The sequence below is a fragment of the Ambystoma mexicanum genome, chromosome 7p (genome assembly GCF_040938575.1).
Source record: "Ambystoma mexicanum isolate Mex_15411 chromosome 7p, UKY_AmexF1_1, whole genome shotgun sequence".
NCBI classification, from domain to species: Eukaryota; Metazoa; Chordata; class Amphibia; order Caudata; family Ambystomatidae; genus Ambystoma; species Ambystoma mexicanum.
Window position 1 is genome coordinate 92,617,718 of NC_090939.1, and position 21,429 is coordinate 92,639,146.

Genomic DNA, 21,429 nt, shown 5'->3' on the forward strand with positions numbered 1-21,429 from the left:
AGATGGTCTGCCAGTTGAATTCTATAGATGGCTGCCTAATTCAGCATTGGTCCTGTTGACGGATATGTTTAAGACTAAAGTATAGGGAAATGTTCCCGGAGATGAATAGGCATGCAATGATTTCTGTATTCTTAAAAAAAGACAAAGATGAAACTCTGGTGTCAATGTGAACGATAAGATTCTGGCCAACATATTAGCAATAAGGCTGGAGAACCTCCTACCAAAGTTGATAGATCAAAATCAGTCTGGTTTTGTTAAAGAAAGAATGACGTCCAGCAATATGAGTTAACTGCTGCACACCATTACAATGGCATCAGAGCTGTCAGAAGACTCAGAAGTCCTCTCATTGGATGCTGAAAAGGCCTTTGACAGAGTAAATTGGCAATTTATGCTCAAGGTCCTTGAAAAGATGGTTTTGGAGTTCAGTTTAGATCGTGGATTAGCCTGCTGTACACTAAACCAACGGCTGATGTTAAAACTAATGGACAGAGATCAGAATCATTTTAATTGAAACGCGGCACGAGACAGGGATGCCCACTATCCCCTTTACTGTTTGTAATCGGAATTGAATCGTTGGCTATAACACTGAGAGCTGAAGAGGATTTACAAGGCATTAATTGCTGGGGCTTGCAACAAAAAATGTGGCTGTACGCTGATGATTTATTATTGGTCCTCAAGAATCTTGGTAAGTCAGTGCCCGGGCTTATGAACATTTTGGAAGCCTTTAACAAGTGCTCCGGATACAAAATAAAGTAGGCCAAATCGGAAGTCCTACCTTTGGTGCCAATATGTGACAAATATTTTATCACACAGTTGGGTTTTAGGTGGTGCGTGGAAAAACTACTATATTTGGGGGGGTGGATTTTGCCAAATGTTATTGATTTTGTAAGAGAGAATATGAATATGGTCTGTACTGCCTTCAAACCGGATTTGGAGAGGTGGGACTTGTTGCACCTTTCCCTTTTGGGGAAGGTGAATGCTTTAAAAATGGTGTCGACACCTAGAATAAATTTTGTACTGAGTATGATCCCGTTAGATATTGAAAAGAAGTATTGGTGTGAATTGGACAGACTTCTTCAGGATTTCTTATGGGATCAAAGACCACTGCGTCTTAAAATAAGTAAATTAAAGTTGCCTTTGTCTAAGGGTGGGCTGGGAGACCCACATTTCAGAGTCTATCATATGGCCTTCATGACACATACTTTACTCGCCTTCCTTAAAACACAGCATGATGACTGGTTGTGTGCAGAGTCTAGTCATATGGGTCCATTGTTGCCTAGGGCTTTGCTAACAACTAAACCAAACAGATCGGGGGCGGAAGATCCATTGACTAGGAGTTTAAGAACTTCTTGGTTAATTTTGAATGAATATTTGGGTTTTGATGCATTAAGAGATCCGAGTGCTTCAGTATGGATGAATCTGAGTGTGAAATATGAAGGGAAAGTTTTTTTCTGGCATGAATGGTTTCTAGCTGGGGTGCAATGGATTGTAGATCTTTTCAATGGGGTGAAATGGATGACTGCTAAAGAGATACAGACAAAGTTTGATATTTCGAATTTCTGCTTGGCAGACTATCGGAAGATTAGGAAGGCAGTAGGTGAGGTGAATATAGATGTTAGAATTAACATGGATCTGCTTGGATGGAAACCGGGAGTGGGCGGTTGTGGTCTAGTCAGCTATGTTTATAGACTGTGTCAAATTATAGGGTAAATGATTCATTGAGATTGCATTGGAATCAGAGGATTGGGGATGACATTACAGAAGATCATTGGTCACGTCTTTGTGAGAATGTCAAGTTATGTTCTTTAGGGCTGGCTGAAAGATCCCATCAAATCAAGATTTTAAACAGAGTATATTGGACGCCTGAGAGACTGGTGAAGAGGGGATTGTGTGAAAGCTCAGACTGCTGGGCGTGTGTACATGAAGTTGGCACCTTAGAACACATGCTGTGGGATTGTTCGAGAGTGAGGGGTCTGTGGTTTGAATTTGACAACATTTGAGAAAGCATTCTTGATTAAAAGATTTGCACAGATTTCAGGACGATTGCGCTTGGTAGTGATGACATGTTGGGAGATTTGACTACATCTCAGAAAAAATGGATCTTTCGAGGTGCAATGGTTGGGAAGAAATTGATTGAGATATTGGAAATCATCTGATCCGGTTACTATTGATCTGTGGATTGCGGAGATTCATATGTTGGCAGAAATGGAAAGAGTGTTGTATCGGAGGGAAAAGAAAAATGCTTTATTTGACAAGATCTAGGGAAAATGTCTCTTATTATATTAGGTATAGACAATGTTATGACTCCTTGGGGTAGAAATGTATATAGTTCAATGATTGCTAAAGTAGATATTGCATATTGTTTCTTCTTGTTTATGTTTTAAATATAATTGTTTGTAAGCAAAATAAAATTTACGAAAAAAATAATCCTTCCTGACCCACCATGTTCCCAGAATACATGGCAGATGCTTTCCCTCGTCCAATAACCATCTGTGGTGTACTGCAGGGGGCCAGCCAATCATCCGTGCTGTTCAACATGTACATCCAGCCTCTCTGTGCCCTCTTGGAGGGTGTATGGGAGTGAGGGGTCCCCGGCCCCCTCGCGCCGTACACTCCTCAGTACGAGGCTTGGACCACGTGCCTCCGGTAGTGGGATTGCCCCTTGCCCTTATGTAAAGTTAACCACGGTTGACCGCTACATAGATGGGACTACTGAGCAGGACACAGGGCATCCATCTTTTGTGCCCCCTTTCGACTCCATCTTGGGTGACCAGGCCTCACTGTGATAGTACAGCAATGCTCAGCTCCCCTTCCACCGCAGTAGCCAAGGACAGACACACACACACAAGGCGCGCAGGCAGCTGGCTGGCCCCCACCCTTGCACTCCCCCTGCGAAGGAAAGCTCTGCGCTCCCATTCTCACGCAGAAGCCGGAGAAAGTTGCAACAACCAATATGATACAGTTTTCTTCCTCTGAGATCACTGCTAGCATGAGAACCAGCATGTGAACCAGGATGAGCTAAGCACTTTCTGCTTGTTCGCCCCCATAAACGTGCAAGCCACCCACCCCCATTTAGAACAATTTATTGCCATCTTGACCCTGCGCTCCCTGTAAGGTATTTCTTTCAAGTGCCAGACCCTCGCCTGTGCTGTGAAACCCACCCAACACACCAAATACTAACCTTAAGCATTTTACTACAATATATGTTTTTACTTATACTAATAAGTCTGAAGTTTAGGAGATATGTGAAACACAGTTTGATTCTTTTACATGCACAATAAGGTCAAGGCCTCCAATTAAAGCCACGAATGACCCAATTGTACTGACAATAATTATTATATGTAACTTGTGTAGAAATATGAAAAGTAGCATAAAATGTTTTAGATAATTTATTTAGTGTTTTTCGAATGCAACATATTAGCTTAGGTAGTGACCACAGTGACCGGACCCTGACCTGCGTGGAGCACAAGATATTTGACGTCCGTCATCTCGTCAGCCACTCAGCCAACCAGAAAGAAGAGATGCCACCCACACCTACAGCACCACACCGCCTGGCCAATCGGGTCCATTTAGCATTTTTTGTTAGAGTTACTTTAATTGATATATATACAAGCACTGATGTAAATGTTGGTAGGGGTTTTTTGGGTTATTTCCTAGCTGGAGAAATAAACCATCCTTTGAACTCTTGCAGCCGGGTCTCAGTGCCTTCTTCCCCGAAAGGGGTTGGGTTGGTTATTTTATTTTCTCTCACACGTAGTAAGCCGGGGAAAGGCACCTACAAGAGCCTGGGTGTATATTTTACCAACCCACGTGGACGATACACAACTGGTCATGTAACTCAGCAGTGATTATTCCAAAGACTCATCCAAACTTCTCTCGAACTTTAATCAGGTTGAAACTATGGATGTCTGAGAATTGGATGTGTATTAACAGAGGGGAAAACAGAGTTCCTCATCATAGGCACTCCACAAGTCAGGAGTAAGCTTAGCACCAGCTATGATGTGTTTTCCATAAACAAAAACAGGATACCAGTTCAGACAAAGGTGACAACGTAGGGAGTTACTCAAGAAGCTGCTTTAGACTCGGACGAGCATACAAAAATGATTAGTACTAGCTGTAAATACTACCTCTGACCTATCAGGAACATTCAAACTGTCCTTATAGAGGAGAATGCTGCTACAATTGCACATGCTACTATTCTATCGGGGATGGACTATTGCAACGCTCTACTTCTTGCGGCTGGCAGTTCCAACTTAAAAAGATGTCAGCGGATTCAAAACGAAAAGGTACGAAATCATCAAAAGGCTACCTTGTAAGGAGCACATTTCGAAGCACCGGAAAGACCTGGACTGGCTGCCCATACTGGACTGCATCATTTCAAAATGTGCAGTATTGTCCACCGCTGCCTCTATGGTAATGCTACTTCCTACCTTAAAACAGCAGTAACTCCCTACGCCCCAGGTAGACGTTTACGCTCAGCAGACTTGGCCCTGGCCTCCTGCCCCACTTTCAAACAGACAAGGGGCCTGGGCAGATCCTTTCCAGTTGGCGCTGCCCAGCTGTGGAATTCACTTCCCGGGAGCCTGAGACAGGAGGAAAACTTCCTATGTTTCAGAGAAAACTTAAAGACAATACTCTTTAAATAATTGACATCCTAACTGGAGACCCGACCATCTCTGTGTCCTGACTTTTCTTTTCGTTCGTCTGTGTCTATGTGCACCGAGATGCCTGCGGGTTAGTCAGCGTGTTATAAATAAATAAATGTCCCAGATGTGTTACGCCTACTCTGCAAAGTAGTGAAATCCCACGAGGAGCTCTTTGCACCCCATGACACCAAACCCTGCCTTTGCCACTGATGAGCCACACCGCACAGCTACTGAATGAAGTTCACAGAGAAAACTAGAACAAGTATGTCAGACCCCATCACGTTTCCACTTCACTACCTCCCCATTGTACAGAAATGGCCGGTACAAACTCAACCTGCATGGCTTGGTGGAACTGAGAGAGTGGCCTTTGAGTGGGTGCCAAATGGTACATTGCTGCATTGTTCAAGAGTTATGGTGCCAGCCTCACTGTGGTTTAATTCATGCATACCGGGAAGCGAGTAAACTGGACAATAATCTTTATTTTCAAACTTACCAGTGCATCATCATGACAAGATCATATTAGTTTAGTGCAGTGTGTAATCAGTACTGAACATTAACACAAGGTGTAACATCATTATTTAAAGCTACTGCCCCATCATTTCAAGTACCCACCTCTCTCCTTAACCGAGCTCTTCTGCACCTCTGGAATGAGGAAACTGTAGACGAGCTCTGCCACAATCTCCTCCGACTGCAGACGTGTCTTTCTGAATATTGAACAAGAATGAAGAGATTAGTATCCACAGGATCCTTTTAGGTACATTCGTACATCAATATTTAACATGAGAAATATGGCAAGGATCCCACATCTCTAGGGGCGAAGGAGTGACAACATCACAACGAAAGATCTCGGGGTGAACCTAGGACCAAAATCTCTCCCCAGGATTTGGTACCGTTCTGCAGTTACAGGAATCATTTTAAATACCAATAATCACGCCAAACCTTTTGAGAACCAGAAAACTACAAACAAAATGAAAGAATAGGGGAATCCATGGACAATGCTTCATACAGAGCCGTAATCACTTGACCGCTCCCATTTTACCCAATCAGCATGGAGAGTAAATTAGGGTCCGTGGGTTTACAGGCAAAGCTAAGCCACCTTTTTCCACAGCCTTAGAAATCTTGGTAAACTGCCGAAAAAAGCGTCCGCCTGCATGAAATTGTTCACACAAGTCAGTGAATGAGGAAAAACAATCACCCATATATAGGTCTATACATTTTAAGCAACCACCCCTGATCCAATGGCTTACGTCGGTCATCAATACTAATTCTGCAAAGTGGGGTAAACACCACAAGAGGAAAGTATCAGCAAAGAGCTTAGCATCTCAGTTTCCAGATGGTTTTCTTCTCGATCTTACAACCTAATTGGAAAGCAAGCTACACTGCTTCGCACCAATATGTTCACCCTGCCCCAAATAATGCTCCCACTCTAGGGGATTTTTTCATCATTCATAAAACTGTGTTCTGACTGAGCTGAATGGGAGAACCATTGCGCTATAAAATGCAGCTAGGCTGCCAGGTCATTTTTTTAAATCGAGGCTTCCAACCCTCTACATGCCTAGCTTCGTTGAAGACTACAAGGGGACATATACTCCTACTTTTCTGCCCACAGAGCATCTTCAGTATTTCATCTGGTTCCTTACAACACTTGGACAGGCGCAACAACGTGAGTCTGAAAATACAAAGAACAGGCGCGGGAGAATCTGGATCTTGCCTAGCACCACTGTTTCAAATCATTGACAGAGGGTGGGGCAGCCAAAAGAGAATACGAGGAGGACACAAGGAGGTGCATTGACTCAGCTACGAATCGCCAAAAAGATTCTGTGAACATTACCATCATAACATGATTGTTGGTTTAGATATTGATTAATGCATATTTAAATGAATCTCGCGCCCACAGGATCAATAGTTTCAGCAAACCAGTCTTGCTTGCTTTTGCAAGTTTACCAATAGGGAACAAACAAGATTTGGCCAAGTTACTTCTCAGTCCCGAACATACTCAATAGTCCTCAATATCCTCCAACATCATAGTGGCCACTACAGCAGTTAAACTCAAGGAAAGGAGCATATCAACAGCATACACAGCCACTATATTTTTATTTCCTGGAAGGATGCCTCTACCTGCAAAGTTCTGTCTCAACCCTGCGACAGTGATTCAACAACTGATGCAAAAAGAAGGAGACAGAGAGTGCAGCACTGGCTATTGTCAAGCTGAACAAGTCAGCTTTCGGAAACAATCCCTCCTGTATTGATCCTAGCGAGTGGGAGGTGTACATAATCTTACTAGCTTTGAAAACTCTGAACCAAAATTCATGGCGTATAGTCAAAGGCTTTCTAATAGTCCAGGTCTGCTTACTAACATAACATGATAGTCTTCTCAAATTTGAAAGTCTTCTCCTAACTGGAATAAAAACGGAGTGATACCTACGGACCAATTCTGTCATGAAAGGCATTCATCTTTGCACCAGAATCTTACTCACAATTTTAGTATCTACATTTAATAACAATAGCAGTCTGTATGAGTGGGCCAAACCCAGTTTGGGCATTACGGATATTACTGCTTCCTTCATAAAAGGCTTTAAATTGGCTCTGCAGTAACTACTCTGCGTGCACCTGCTCAAGTTTTCAAGCCACAATATCCTCAAACCGAGAGAACACGTATATGGGAAAAGCATGTGCGCAGAGCATTTCCTCTATTCATGGAGTCGATCACATCTGATATTTCATGTGCCGTGATTGAGTAATCTAGGGCATTTCTTTGATCATCAGACAGCCAGAAAGCAAATCTTTCCAGATTGCATCTGATATCTCCTCACTACTAACTACCGGTTCTTGGGTGAGTGGTTGTTCATAATATTCCACAAAAACATCATTCATTTTCAGTTGATCAGTGACCATTTCTCCTAATCCACCTTTAACAGCCATGATAACATTACAGGAACCACAGCCATCTACCAACCATGCCGGAATTTTATCAAAACTGTCATTATACATATGCATAGTAAACACCAAGAGAAGAACAAGTTACTTCTTACCTGGTAACGTTCTTTCGATGGGATGTTCCTCCAACGTATTCCTTATCTTAGATAATTTGTCTCCAGCTTGCTGGCCTCGGAAATCTTTTCTCTGTAGAGGGCGCTGCGTGTCGACATCCGCCGAGTTGGTGTCCCTCGACCGCCACCGTATCAGCGCCGACGTCACCATACCCATAAATAGCCACGCGCGCCGTCCGTTTCTCAGTTCCATTTTGTAGCATAAGATAAGTCTTGCATGAATTGGCTATTGACCTTGAAGGAGCGTGAGCTGCAACCACAAGGGAAGTATTACTGTGGGGATGGATGGGAGGGGCGATAAGGAATACGTCGGAGGAACATCCCATTGAAAGAACGTTACCAGGTAAGAAGTAACTTGTTCTTCGAAGGGATTGTGTCCTCCGGCGTATTCCTTATCTTAGATAGACTCCCATAGCAGTGGCATGTAATTGGAGGTGGGAGTAAGAATGTCATGTATCCCTTTTAGGAATGAACCGAATGTAATACGGCTTTGCCAAATCTGGTCTCTTGACTAGCGGAAGAATCCAGGTTGTAAAATCTTGTGAATGTATGTGCGGACGACCATGTGGCAGCCGCACATATGTCTCGGACCGGTACCCCTCTTTGGAGTGGCCAAGAGGCTGCGATACACCTGGTTGAATGAGCCCTAAGATTCTGGGGGGGCTCTTTCCCTGCCAGTTTGTAACATTCCAGAATGGCCAAAATAATCCACCTGGAAATGGTCTGTTTTGTTATGGGTAGTCCCAACTTGTGACCTGAGTAGCCTACAAACAGTTGGTCTGCTTGCCTAATCCTAACCATTCTGCTGATGTAAAAGCTTAGAGCTCGCCTTGGGTCCAGCCTATGTAGCCTTTCTTCCTCTTTCCCTGGATGGGGAGGAGGGTAGAATGATGGTAAGGTAATTTTCTGAGTGATGTGAAATTCAGAAACCACCTTTGGGAGGAAATTAGGCTTCACCTGTAGGACAAGTTTATCCTTAAAGAAAATTGTATGGGGGGGTTTACAAGATAGAGCTTGTAATTCGCTCACCCTCCTAGCAGATGTTAGTGCTACTAAAGGACAGTTTTAAGAGTGAAAAATCTCAGCGAACAAGAGTGGAGTGGTTCGAAGGGAGTACCCATTAGGAAATGTAAGACTAAATTTAAGTCCCATAAGGGAACTTGGAATGGTCTTGGAGGATAAACATTAGTTAATCCCTTGAGAAATTGTATTACTAAGGGTAGTTTGAAATACGATGGTTCCTCCGCAGTGCGCTTGAAGATTGATAGCGCCGCGAGATAGCCTTTTACAGTGCCAACTTGAAGGCCTGAGTTTGCCAAGTAGAGTAGAAACGATAACACTGTTGGTGTACCGCATGAAAAAGGGTCAATATTGTCCTCTTTACACCAGCTGCAAAATTTATTCCAACGGTAGCGGTATAAAGACTTTGTTGCTGGCCTTCTGGCCGAAAGCAACACCTCGATGATGTCATCAGGAAGGTCCCAATCCTTGTACCTCAACCTTTCAGAAGCCAAGCGTGAAGGTTCTCTGGATGGAGAACCTGACCTCCCTTCTGCGAGAGAAGATTCTCTTTGAGTGGAAGATGGATTGGAAGGCAGATGGACATATCCAGAAGGTCCGGGTACTACGTTCTCCTGGCCCAGTCCGGGGCAATTAGGATCATGGTTTTCCAGAATCTTCTCAACCTCCTGATCATTTGAGGAATAACGGGGACTGGTGGAAACGCGTAAAGGAGTGGAAACTCCCAGTCCACTACGAACACGTCCCTTAGAGCTCCTCTCGGGGGAAATTCCCTTGAACAGAACAGATCGCACTTCCTGTTGGTGCTGGTGGCGAACAGATCCACCTGAGGGGTTCCCCAAAGGGTGAACATCTCTTGAAGGACTTCCTGAGCTAGCTCCCACTCGTAGGAGACACTGCTCTGCCTGCTCAGAGCGTCCGCTGTCAAGTTCTTCTCTCCGGCTAGGTGGACTGCCGATAGAGAGATTCCTTCCTGAATTGCCCAAAACCAGAGCTGCATTGCCTCTCTGCACAGTGGCAGTGACCCCACGCCTCCTCTTTTGTTGAGGTAGTGTATGGCCAGCGTGTTGTCCGTCATTATCAGGACATTTCTCCCCTGTACTGATGGCAGGAAAGCTTTCAGCGCTAGTCTGATCGCTCTCAGCTCTAATAGGTTGATGTGTAGCCTGGACTCCGATGGAGACCAACGACCGCTGATGCTCAAGTCGTTGGCATGGGCGCCCCACCCCGTGAGTGAGGCGTCTGTGACTACTGTTATCTCCGGCCATGGTTGCCAAAACAGTTCTCCTTTCAAGAAGTTCTCTGGATAGGCCCACCATTGAAGGTCGTGGGCTACCTTGTCCAGAATCCAGAGGAGATCTGTCATTCTTCCTGAGTATTGTAACCACTGGGTTCTTAGTGCCCACTGGATAGATCTCATTCTCAGGCGAGCCTCTGGCACAAGGAAGATGCAGGATGCCATGAGGCCTAGCAATCTCAAAAAGTCGAAGGTTGGGAGATGTTGGGCATTTTGAAACTTGTTGAGCATCTGCAGAATATCTTGAGCCCTCACCTCTGGTGGCGAGGCTTTTCCCAGGGAAGTGTCCAGGACCGCTCCGATGAACTGGAGTCTCTGTGATGGTATCATCTGTGACTTCTTTAAATTGAGGGAGAAGCCCAGTTTGTGAAGGAAGTGGCAGACATAATCTAGCTGGATCGGAGCTTGTTCCGAAGATACAGCTCTGATCAGCCAATCGTCTAGGTAGGGGTAGACGTGGATCCCTTCCCTCCTTAGACTTGCAGCCACTACCGACATTAGCTTGGTGAAGGCCCTCAGGGCAGAGGTCAGCCCAAATGGCAGAACTCGAAATTGATAATGAGAGCCCCCAATTGCGAACCTCAGGTATCTCCTGTGTTTGAGATGGATTGGCACATGGAAATAAGCATCCTGGAGGTCCAGAGATACCAGCCAGTCCTGGATCTGGAGGGCCTGAAGGATCTGAGAGAGAGTTACCATCTTGAACTTGTCCTTCCTGAGGAACTTGTTCAATTCTCGTAAGTCCAAGATGGGTCTCAGTCCTCCGTCCTTCTTCGGTATGAGAAAGTAGGGGGAGTACCAGCCCTTGTTCATCTCTGCTACAGGTACCGGTTCTATGGCACCTTTCTCTAGCAGGTCTACAATTTCCTGCAAGAGGAGCGGATCTGGAACTTTTAGAGAACTGTGCCCCGGTGGATGACACTGAGGGATGCGTAGAAAGGGTAGGCAGTAACCTTGGGCAACTGTCTCCAATGCCCAAGCATCTGATGTAATAGCCTGCCATTCCATCATATGGTGAGTTAACCTGCCCCCTACAGGTGTTTTGTGTGGAAAGACCTCAGAATGGTTTGGGGGCAGCTGATGCAGATGCCGAGGGTAAAGAGGCACCTGCTGCTGCTGCGGCCTTAGTACTTTTGACCCATCCACCTCGGGTGGATCTCCTTTGGCCTCTTTGAGCCGGCTGTCCTCTGCCTTTCCCGAATGCGGAATAATAGCGAAAGGACTTTACTCTCCCAGAGGTTCCTGAGGGGCGAAAAGGAGTTTCGCGGATTGCAGCTCCTAAAGATTTTGCTGCTGCTTTAGATGTTTGCAACTTTTCCAGACTGTCAGCAGCCTTTTTACCGAATAAAGAAGAGCCGTCAAAGGGCATATTCAAAAGTCTGGCCTGTACATCTGGAGCAAAGCCAGACTTTCGTAACCACGCAGCGCCTGCGGATTGTAGTACTTGCTGCCATGGCCCTGCTGATACTGTCAGCGGAATCGATGCCAGTTTGAAGAGATTCGCACATGGCATCTTTGCCATCTTTAATCATGTTAAGGAAAGCTACCCTTTCATCTCCTTCCGGTATGCAGTCAGCCGCCGATGAAGCACACTCCCACAGTGTGTGACTGAACCTGGCGAGCGTACAAGTGGCGTTGATGGACTTCAACGCTATACTACAAGCAGAAAATACTTTTTTTGCCATAGAATCGTACCTTTTGTCATCTCTGTCCTGTGGGACACTAGGATAAGCGGATCTGCTGCTTGATGAAGTTGCCGCTTGAACCACCAGGCTCTTTGGAGTCGGATGTTTTGATAAATATTCAGGGTCAGCCGCAGCTACCCTATACTTGGCTGACAATTTTTTATTGACTGCAGGGATAACCTCAGGAGTTTCCCAATTTGATGAAATCTTCCTTTGTAAAGCTGTATGGAAAGGGACCACAGGATCCTCCTGTGGACCTTTATCTAGTATGTCTGTAAGGTCATCCTATTGAAAAACAGGTGAAGGCGCAGACAAACCCATGAATTCAATAATTCTTGCCATCAGGATTCTATAGGGGGTTTCGGCATGTTCCCCTGGGTCTAGTTTGACAAATTCCACTTCTGGGTTAGTGTCCAACCCACTTGCCCCATGTAATGATTCCTGTACGTCTTTCAAACTTCTTTCTTCAGAGGTAAAATCCTCTGAAACAGGTGGTGTGGTCCTCTGCAGCCCGAAGGGTCTTTCTTGATCAGAATCCTCCCCTTCTTCATAGATTGAAGATAATCTGAGGTACTCTGACCTCGGAAATGGTGTAAAACCCGTTTCTAAAGCAGAAGGAGCCAAACTTGTCATTATTGGCCGAGAAAAAGTCGATGTCGTCGACGCCGATGTAAAAGGCTTCGAAGACGTCGAGAAAACTGGAAGAGGCCTCGAGGAATTCGAGAGGATCGGGATCCTGCTCGAGGATGTCGACGACGTTCTCAGCGTTGTACTGGAGGCTCTGGGTATAACCGTTGGCTGTGAAGTAGCCGTGTTTTTTTCTTTCATCGGCGTCAATGTTGGCGTCGACGATGGCAGCGATTCGATCAACCGATGCGTCGAAGAACCCCTCGATAATGGCGTCGATGGCGCCAATCCATGAGTCGCAGGGACTTTCGACGACGGCGTCGAAGATGATGCCTTCCTACCCGATGGCCCGTGGCGCTCTCGGGTGGACTCTTTTGCCGGGTGCAACGACTCATGGCGTTTCAATTTTTGGGGTTTTTCACCCAGGGTATCACCCTCTGCTGTCTTCGAGGGGATCGAGGCCGCTTTCTCGAAGACGCTTAGCATCTTTTTCCTGAATTCCTCCCACTCAGCCTGAGTGCTGTGTTTTGTGGGACAGGAGACCCTTTCTGGGGAAACAGAAGATGACGAGGAAGGGGATCTTCGACGTCTCTTTTTTGAGTGTCTAGATCTCGACGAGTGGTGGGAGCTACTTCGAGACCTAGAATGGGAATGCTTTCGACGGCGAGGAGACGAATGCCTTGACTCGGCCGAAGAAACTTTCGAGGAGGTTTTGACTGACTTACCTCTCTCGAGCTTCCCCTTGCACTCCTTCAAGGCTTTCGCCGTCATGGACATGCAGTCCTCACACTCCGAACAATGGTGCTCGACTCCCAACCACAAACAGATCCTGTGAGGATCCGTTAGCAACATTTTCTTTCCGCAGTCTCGACATTTTTTGAAGCCGGACCGCGGAGTCGTCGGTTCGGATGAGGAAGCCATCAAGTACAGGTTGGTTTTATCGAGGAAATATAAGTGGTTTATCTGACTGAACTGAGCAACGATATTCCGAGGCCCCACAAAGCGCGGAAAAACGGAACTGAGCAACTGACGCCGCGCGTGGCTATTTATGGGTATGGTGACGTCGGCGCCGATACGGTGGCTGTCGAGGGACACCAACTCGGCGGACGTCGACGCGCAGCGCCCTCTACAGAGAAAAAATTTCCGAGGCCAGCAAGCTGGAGACGAATTATCGAAGATAAGGAATACGTCGGAGGACACAATCCCTTCGAAGTTATCATACTTCTAAACATAGTCAAGGGCTTCTATATGGTATTTGCGATCCGCCTCCAATTCAGACTCTTGTTGACGACAAATTAGACATATTAACGTACAACTGGTTTATCGATTCTTGCCACTGCAACTTTATTCACTTGAATTACCTTAGGCCCATGGATAAACGGGTGCTGTAAAACAGAACACAAGCAATAACAACAGCAGAAACATAACCAACAGAACAGAGTAGGAAGTGTCTCAAAGTTTCAAACAATTCACAGGCAAAGAATAAGCAGGTTAAAAAACAAAAATCAAATCAATCCAATATAAGCCTTAGATTTGACGTAACCGACATATTACTTAGAAACTTACATTGTCAAAAAAACAGCGAACGGTTGCTACGGCCACAGCCGACCACAATAGTCAGTATCACGAACAGCACACCATTCCTTAATTTGTTTCCTCCTAAGAAGTATCAAATCCTGTGTTCTATTACTGCCTGGACCAGCCCTCAGGCCTAGCCAAGCGATAACCTTAAGTGCTTCACTCAGCTTGATCTTCTCAGGCTTCTCAACATTAGTAATGACAATATTTCTAGGATTCAAAAGGAGCTCTCTAAGATTTACATCAGAGGCCTCTGGCATACAGATCTTTCTAACACGAATAACCTTTTCATTGAGAGAGCTGGTTACACTAAGCACGATGGCCGTTGCATTCATAATCTTTTGAAGGGACAAAAAAAGACCACAAGATTGTTCTGCAAGAGCAGACAGAAATTGGACCGACTACTAAGCCCAAAGAGTCAGACTGGCCTTCCACAACGTCCTGAACAACAGGTGCCCCAGTTCTGGTTGTCTTCCTATCTAATTGGCAATCTTCAGCCATCCCACTAAGAGGAGTCTATATCCAGTGCATTTGACAAACTGTGTCTTTCCTGCCTGGGTATACCTGCATTGTACGCGTATGGCACAAATCAGTGACTTACATCCAGATCAGATTGGAAACATTTGTGTACCATATCAGGGTGTGCCTGCAATGTCACATTATCAATAGTGTCAACCCATAATCAGTAGTCCAGGAAGGTCTCACACAGCGTGAGATCAAGGATGATCTTTTCTTTAATGTGAAGCCAACTTACGCGATTCCTGGAACAATCCACCATCCCCTTATTCCCCGACTGGACCTGTGAAAGGGGCTCTGCAATGACAGTGTCCATACTTCTTGCATAGCCCTAAGCATAGCCAGAGATAGGTTGCCAATATTTCCAGTATGGTATAGCTGGGCACATTACATGAACTCTCAATCTGTTTGGGAGTTATTTGGTTGTATCCACCAGCTTCCTGGGAAACTTCAGGTTCTCCAATGTTCTGATCTTGCAGACGCCGTTTACGCTTAGTGTTCAACACAAGCACCTCTGATAGATGATTGCCTTCAGATAGAAAAGGGGTGGAAGGACTACTTGAATCTACAACAGCAGAGCTAGATTCCTTTATATTGGGTAAAGCCTGGAAAAACCCTCATCATGCGGCTTCGATTGATAGATAGGTTTGCCAGAGATCTTAATACCTTCATGAATTGCTCTCTTGAAGCTCAGTCTTCTACGAATACATTCACTCGTTAACATCACGTTATAAGCATCGCAAATCATACAGTTCAAATGAATAGGGCCCATAGTTATCCTGAAAATAATGAAATATGTCATCATGAATCAACTTAAAAATGACTGTGGTCATCTAGTGATTGTGCACACAGCTTCACAGAGGCTGACCAAATTTGGCCAGCCCTCATTATAGGCTGACCAAATTTTGCCCTCTATGGAGAGTGATCAGAAATCACTTTAGACAGAAAATAAATATCAGTAAAATCTAGTATTGCTCTACGAGAGGTGAAAATATCATCTTCATGAGTTTGCACTCCACAAGCCAAAGAATAATAGGAGAGTTCCATCTCTTTCAGGTGGGGCAATCTCCATAAAGCAAACCGAGCCAATTAGTATATCGCCTCACAGAGATTTGGCTGAGAGCGCTTCACAGATACAGAATGATCTTGAACTTTGTGCTCGACTAATGCATAGTTAAAATCGACCAGCCCATATGATAGTATCCCAGTCAAATTAGTGCTGTCACTAATGTTTGGGAAACGGTGTGGTGTTTCATATTCTTGTCATGTATGTTTGATAAACACTTTGGGGAGCTATTCAGACATCCAGATCTTATAACAATTCTACCCATGGCATCAGATTGGACCCTAGAAACCACCATCAGAACTTCTCAGGCAATCCAGATCATGACTCATCTGGCATACATGGAATAATTAGTGACATTTACCTTCCCAACCCATTTCCTCCTCAGTTCAGACTTAGTTGGGTGTGTCTCTAAAGGTAGGCTAATTGCCTTTGATTACAACACAAAAAAGGAGAAGATCCTGAACCTATCATAGCTGTTATTCAACCCATGCACATTCTGTGATCATATTGTTAGGTCGCCCATTCTACCGAACCTGCATATAACGTGTAACAGGTCATGGGGCGCCTCCCCTCTGGATTAAACTTGTGTTCTAAACCTTCAAGTGAGTGTACCCCAACACCCCGACCCATCGGGTTGGCTGCTCTCACCATGATACAGCAGGGATGTAACCATCCCTCTTATGTAGGCATTGTTTAGCATCACCTAGGTCAGGATCGCTTATTCTTAACACAATGTTGGTGTCTACTATAACATAAACCCTTAACTGGACAATAAAATTACATTTAGCCAACACCCTGTTATCTCCAAGGTCACCATGCACGCCATCAAGGAAAGTAAAACCGGTTGATTTACCCCCTGCGCGCGAGGAACAGGAGGAGAAAAAGATAACTCTGTCCACCATTTAGCACCTTATTAATGCAACAAATTAAAATTAACATACATGTTTAATAAGTGTATTCAACATCCAGCAGCAGTGAAGAGATCTCAACTAATAGTCAAGCTTAAAAGCAACGTCCAAGGCGGCAGCCCGTTTTAGTTCAGTTATTAATTAAGCATTAAGTCAATAAAATGCATTAATATGATTTTGCAGGAGTAAAACTACACACAGTCAGGTGAGTTCATCGGGTATGTCATCTGTAGGTGCATTACGCACCAGGCTATTCATAAAGGAGGGCAGAGTATTTGCAAAATAAAGTGACTCGGTACCAACCTGCTAGATGTTTACGTTCTGTTTCTCAAAACCAACTAAGAATTCCACATCACCGTAGAGTGCATTTCTGTGGCCGCTCTCTTTCAGTTTTGGCCCCCACTCTGTGGAACGCTCTGCCCCCGACACTGCGCATGATTCATTATAATGTTCGGTTTCATAGGGCTTTGAAGACACATCTGTTTTAGTCACTTTTTGGTGGAGGCCAGTCTCTCCCTCTCAGCGATTTGATGCCTCTGTGCCTTAGGACGCTTTACAAATACAATAAATAAATAGGATCAGTAACCTTCAGTGAGCTACACCCCATCACCTTAGTCACAATATTGTGTATTGTTCAAGCGGGACCACCTTCATCTAAAGGCAACTGCTGTGGCGAAGCAGAAGGAGTCAGACTTCAAAGGTGTTTATTTAACTTAAAAGAAAAATGCATATCTGTCCCTACTGCTATGAGTGATTTTCATTTCCATCCACTAAACTAAGCGTGCTCAGTCCAAAAACTATTAACTGCGTGGCCCTACCACTTTAAGGAAAACATTATTATATATATATATATATATATATATATATATATATATATATATATATATATATATATATATATATATATATATATATATTATATATGCTAGAGTGCTATGCCCTCTGCTCAGGCTTCTCTACCCCAGTTATAAGCTGATGTCTCAGGATTTCTTCTCGAGTCTGTGTTACAAGACCACTGCTCGTTTTCACAGTTCATCAAAGGAAAGTTCCTCAGTCTTTCTGTAGGTAATTCAAGAAAAAAATGGAAGTCTTTAAAGAAACCAGAAAAAAGTTTCAAGTTCTTTAAATGGAGTCTTGTTGGGGTTCATATTGGCTAAAAGGGCTGTGGCTATGGCCTGCAAGGCTACCGGGAGGGCCAGGATGGGTGATTGGCAGAGAGAAATGCGCATGTGGGTGTGGGCCAAAATGGATATAGGCTTACGGCGTAGTGCGCTGGAAGAGGACGGAACACAGTGTGGCATGCGGTCTGGGATAGGCTTGCACTGCGTCGGACTTGCGCCCGCCATAAATAGTGGGGGGAACCAGATTGGAAGAGGGTGGTTGATAATGTTCGGGGGGGGGGCACTGTGTGGCACATGGAATTGGGTGTGCAAGGGTGTTAGGGGATGACGTAGTAGGGGCAGGGGTGTGGGAGGAGGATTTGTGTTCCACCTCTGTTGGCTTGCTTGTATCCTGGAAGAGTGTCTGGCTGCTTAGCCGCGAAGGCCATGACAAGTTGTATGGTTAAAATGAAAAACAAAAGATGATTCCCTTAATCTGTCTCCACCAGTGGGGTCACTCGTTTTGTTGTTCTACTTGTATACAAAGGAAGTCTCTGAGTTCCCCTCGTTTCTCCTCTTGCCTTCTTTGAATGAAACCAACAGGTTCCCTTTCACAGATAGCTTGCAGGGCTCTGAAGACCCCTCTGGTCCTCTGACTTGCTTAGCTCCTCTCGAGCCTCTGCCACTGTCTAATACTCCGGTTTCTATGGCTCCTGTAACCCTCTAGCCTATTCTGTCTCTGTGAGTGGGACTGACCTGTGCATGCTTTTATTTCACTGGCTTTTCTTGCCCCGTACATGTTTTGTTCGTCACGCTTACCTCCTCTATGGACCAGAGTGACGTCCCTTGTCAATGTCCAATACTAGTGTTTCTAGGGCTCCTGTAACCCTCTGGAACATTCTGTCTCTGGTGGTCGGACTGACCCATACGCAGTTTCACTCCACTGGCTTTTCTTTCACCTATCAGGTTTTGTCTGGCTCACCTCCCTGGTCAACCCTGGTCCCTTCACGACCTTCGACAGACAAGGTATTTCTTAAAGGCAGTTCCTGATAGGAATGGGAGTCCTTATCCCTTCGAGGGGAGTCGATGGCAGTGAGGTCCTGCTTTCCCAACACCCTAGGGAGGGATTTGGGGAGTAGGCTCAACTCATTAGCCTAAAAGGGGGTGTCTCCCCTTTGAGAAGGGACGAATAACCTGGATTCATCATTCTCTACAGACTTGCCAGTGGTCAGTAGCTTTCCATGACTCTGGTCACTCGGATATCGTGGCTGTCTTCTATAAATCGCAGTTCTGACCCAGGACCAGAAAGCGGCTGATTCACACTAACACAGACTATCATAACCCTGTTCATCCAACTATTCCCGAACTTCACACGGAGTAAAAAAATAAAGTGCCATTGTGCATGGTCTCATGCTTGGCAGAACATAACATATTTGTTGTTGTAATGCCTTAGGGGTCTCTTGATTTCAAGGAATGAGTTCTTAGCTTTTTGTACAGAATACATATAGTCTAGGTAAATGAGTAACATAGCATTTCCCTCGCTGATTTTACCTTCAGTTCTGACAAATTTGATGATCTCTTCCTTATCCTAGAAATTATGGATTTTAGTGATTATTGCCCTAAGAGGAGTGACTGGTGGATGCATATTGTTCAGGGTCATCTATGTACTCTCTAAATTGCAAACAAAGATGATAAATGATAGAAGCCAAGGACCTTATGCAGAAGATTATCAGGACCGATGATCGATCCAATCCCTAGTCGCCTTCCAGCAAGCCTATGTTTTGGATGTTACTGTGTTATGTGCGGCTTTTGGAATGCTCCTGTCTTTTTTCCATGACCATCGCCTGTTGAGCATGACCTCTATGTGGTCAGTAATTTTCTGGACATTGTTATGGATCAAGGATGCCTGTACCCCATCTTTTCCTATTTGATTGTATAAAGACCCTTAGAATCTTTCATGGCCCACGAAATCTCACAGCCGCTCGGCAGTCTTATCCATATTCAGAGATTTTAGTGTTTCAGGCAGCGCTCCAGTGGCAGCGAGCGTACACTTGTGCCCAGGACATTTAAATCACTGAAGCAAGGAATGCAGGTAAGCTGCTGGCAGGAGCGATTTGCTCCTCTCAATGCGGATGAACGTCTGGAAGAAAGTCGGTGGAGCCAACCGGCCCAGGAAGCTGAAGGGAGAAGGTTGCTGCAAGCACATGACATGCAGCGAGAACACCAGAAGCCAGTGAAGGGAAAATTGGAGAACAGAGCTTTGCTCACCTGAATCTCATGTGAAGCAGACAAATGCAGAAGCAGCAAGAAAACCGTGGATAAACGGTTGCGAAGCAGAAAGCAGCAGGAGATCATCACCGGTGGACCATAGAAGAAAAGAAAAACGCCATCAAGAACCAGTGAGTCCACAAAGGGACAGAGGGACTACTGGGGCATATTTGCAGCCACGCCAAACAGATAATTATACATAGTGAAACCAAGAGAGAAAAGAAACGGTTTATGAAACCGGAGAGAGAAAGACTGAAAGAGCAGTTTTCCATGAGGAGAGACTTTCAAGTGTGTCAATGGACATTGCAAGTATACAAGAGACACACTAAAGAGGCCATATAAAAGAAACAGAGTATATTAGCCAATAAGGGAAACGAGCATAACCATTAAGGTGGGAGAGTGAGAAGGTGCTCACATATGAAACTCCCTGGCAGGAGAGTACACCAAGCAATTACAAGCATGGGGTTATAGAAAGCTCTAGAAGGGGCGTATACCAGGCAGAAATCCCTGTAGGGAAATACACCAGGTGAGTTTCAACTGAATAAGATACAAGAACTAGCCAGCAGGCTTTGTTGGTTTAAGAGACATTGGAACAAGAATCCTAGCAGGAGAGTACACCAGGTATCCCGACCACACATAAAAAGAAAATCAGTTTGAAGATTATTTTTGTTGTTGACCCAGGGGAACGTCAAGAGCTGTTAGTTGTAATCAAAGAAAATGACAAAGAATCCAGGGGAAGGGAAGAACCCTATGGAGCAAGGATACATATCCTTGCTAAACTTCTTTTTTTGTGGGAATTATACATTTTTCCTTTCTTTTGAACATTTACAAAACATTCAAGGTGTCACACTCACCTGGGTCTCTGCGGGAGCGATTAAGCCTTCCGGACCTTTCCCTGCTTCTATGGGACCTCTTCCCTGCTTACTCAGGATCCCAAGAGTTGCACCATAAAGCTACCTTGGGGATTAGTTGGGTGAACTCTCCATCCTGAACGAAGCAGGGGTGCTATGTCTCTGGAGCCCACGGACCAGTTGCTCCACTTGGTACCGGGTCTGGTATCTGTGTTGTTCAGCTCCACTGAGTTCCTTCACCCAGCGGGATTTCAGTCGTGCTGTCGCTGGTAAGTTCGGGAATCCAGTTGCTTCACTGAATACGGTGCTGTTTTCAGTTTGTAGGTAAGTATCTGAAGGTAAGTATTTGAAGCAGCGCTGACGGGCGTGGTGTAGCCTTGTGTTATGGCAAGTTCCGCATGCTGGGCCAGCGTGCATGCGGCTGTTCACAAAACAGACAGCGGATCAAGGTAAGCTGAAGTTCTTCAAGGTTTCTCACTCGGAGTCTGGATTGAGCAGGATCGCGGTGAGCGTGTTGCGTGAAGCTTCAGATGCAACACGAAGCACAGACCTGCCTTTGGGCGTGGCTTATAAAGCCAACCACGCCCAGAGACTAGAGCGTGCTGCAAGGTTCTTGAAGGGCTGTCAGGGCCCATGTTGGGTGTACAGGAAGTGTGGCTGAACTAATCAGGTTCAGCAAAAGGGGACAGTTGTAAAGTGAGCCCCATGGAGTGAGAGGATGGATGGGAGCAGTGGATGCCTGCAAGAGAATAGTGGATGTCTGCAAGGTGTGTCTAGTTTGTCAGGCCCTAACCCATCTTGCACCTGCCTGTTCCCC

The 21,429-nt window shown here is 45.2% G+C and overlaps 1 protein-coding gene across 1 annotated transcript in view; it reads right to left on the reverse strand.

The window, feature by feature from the left end:
* The window catches only part of CFAP91 (cilia and flagella associated protein 91), a 677,881-nt gene that overhangs the window by 96,009 nt on the left and 560,443 nt on the right, over positions 1-21,429 (reverse strand). Inside the window, exon 16 of the mRNA XM_069635853.1 lies at positions 5,259-5,350. Within this exon, the coding sequence (XP_069491954.1) occupies positions 5,259-5,350 (92 nt within the window). The remainder of the gene's footprint in view (positions 1-5,258; positions 5,351-21,429) is intronic.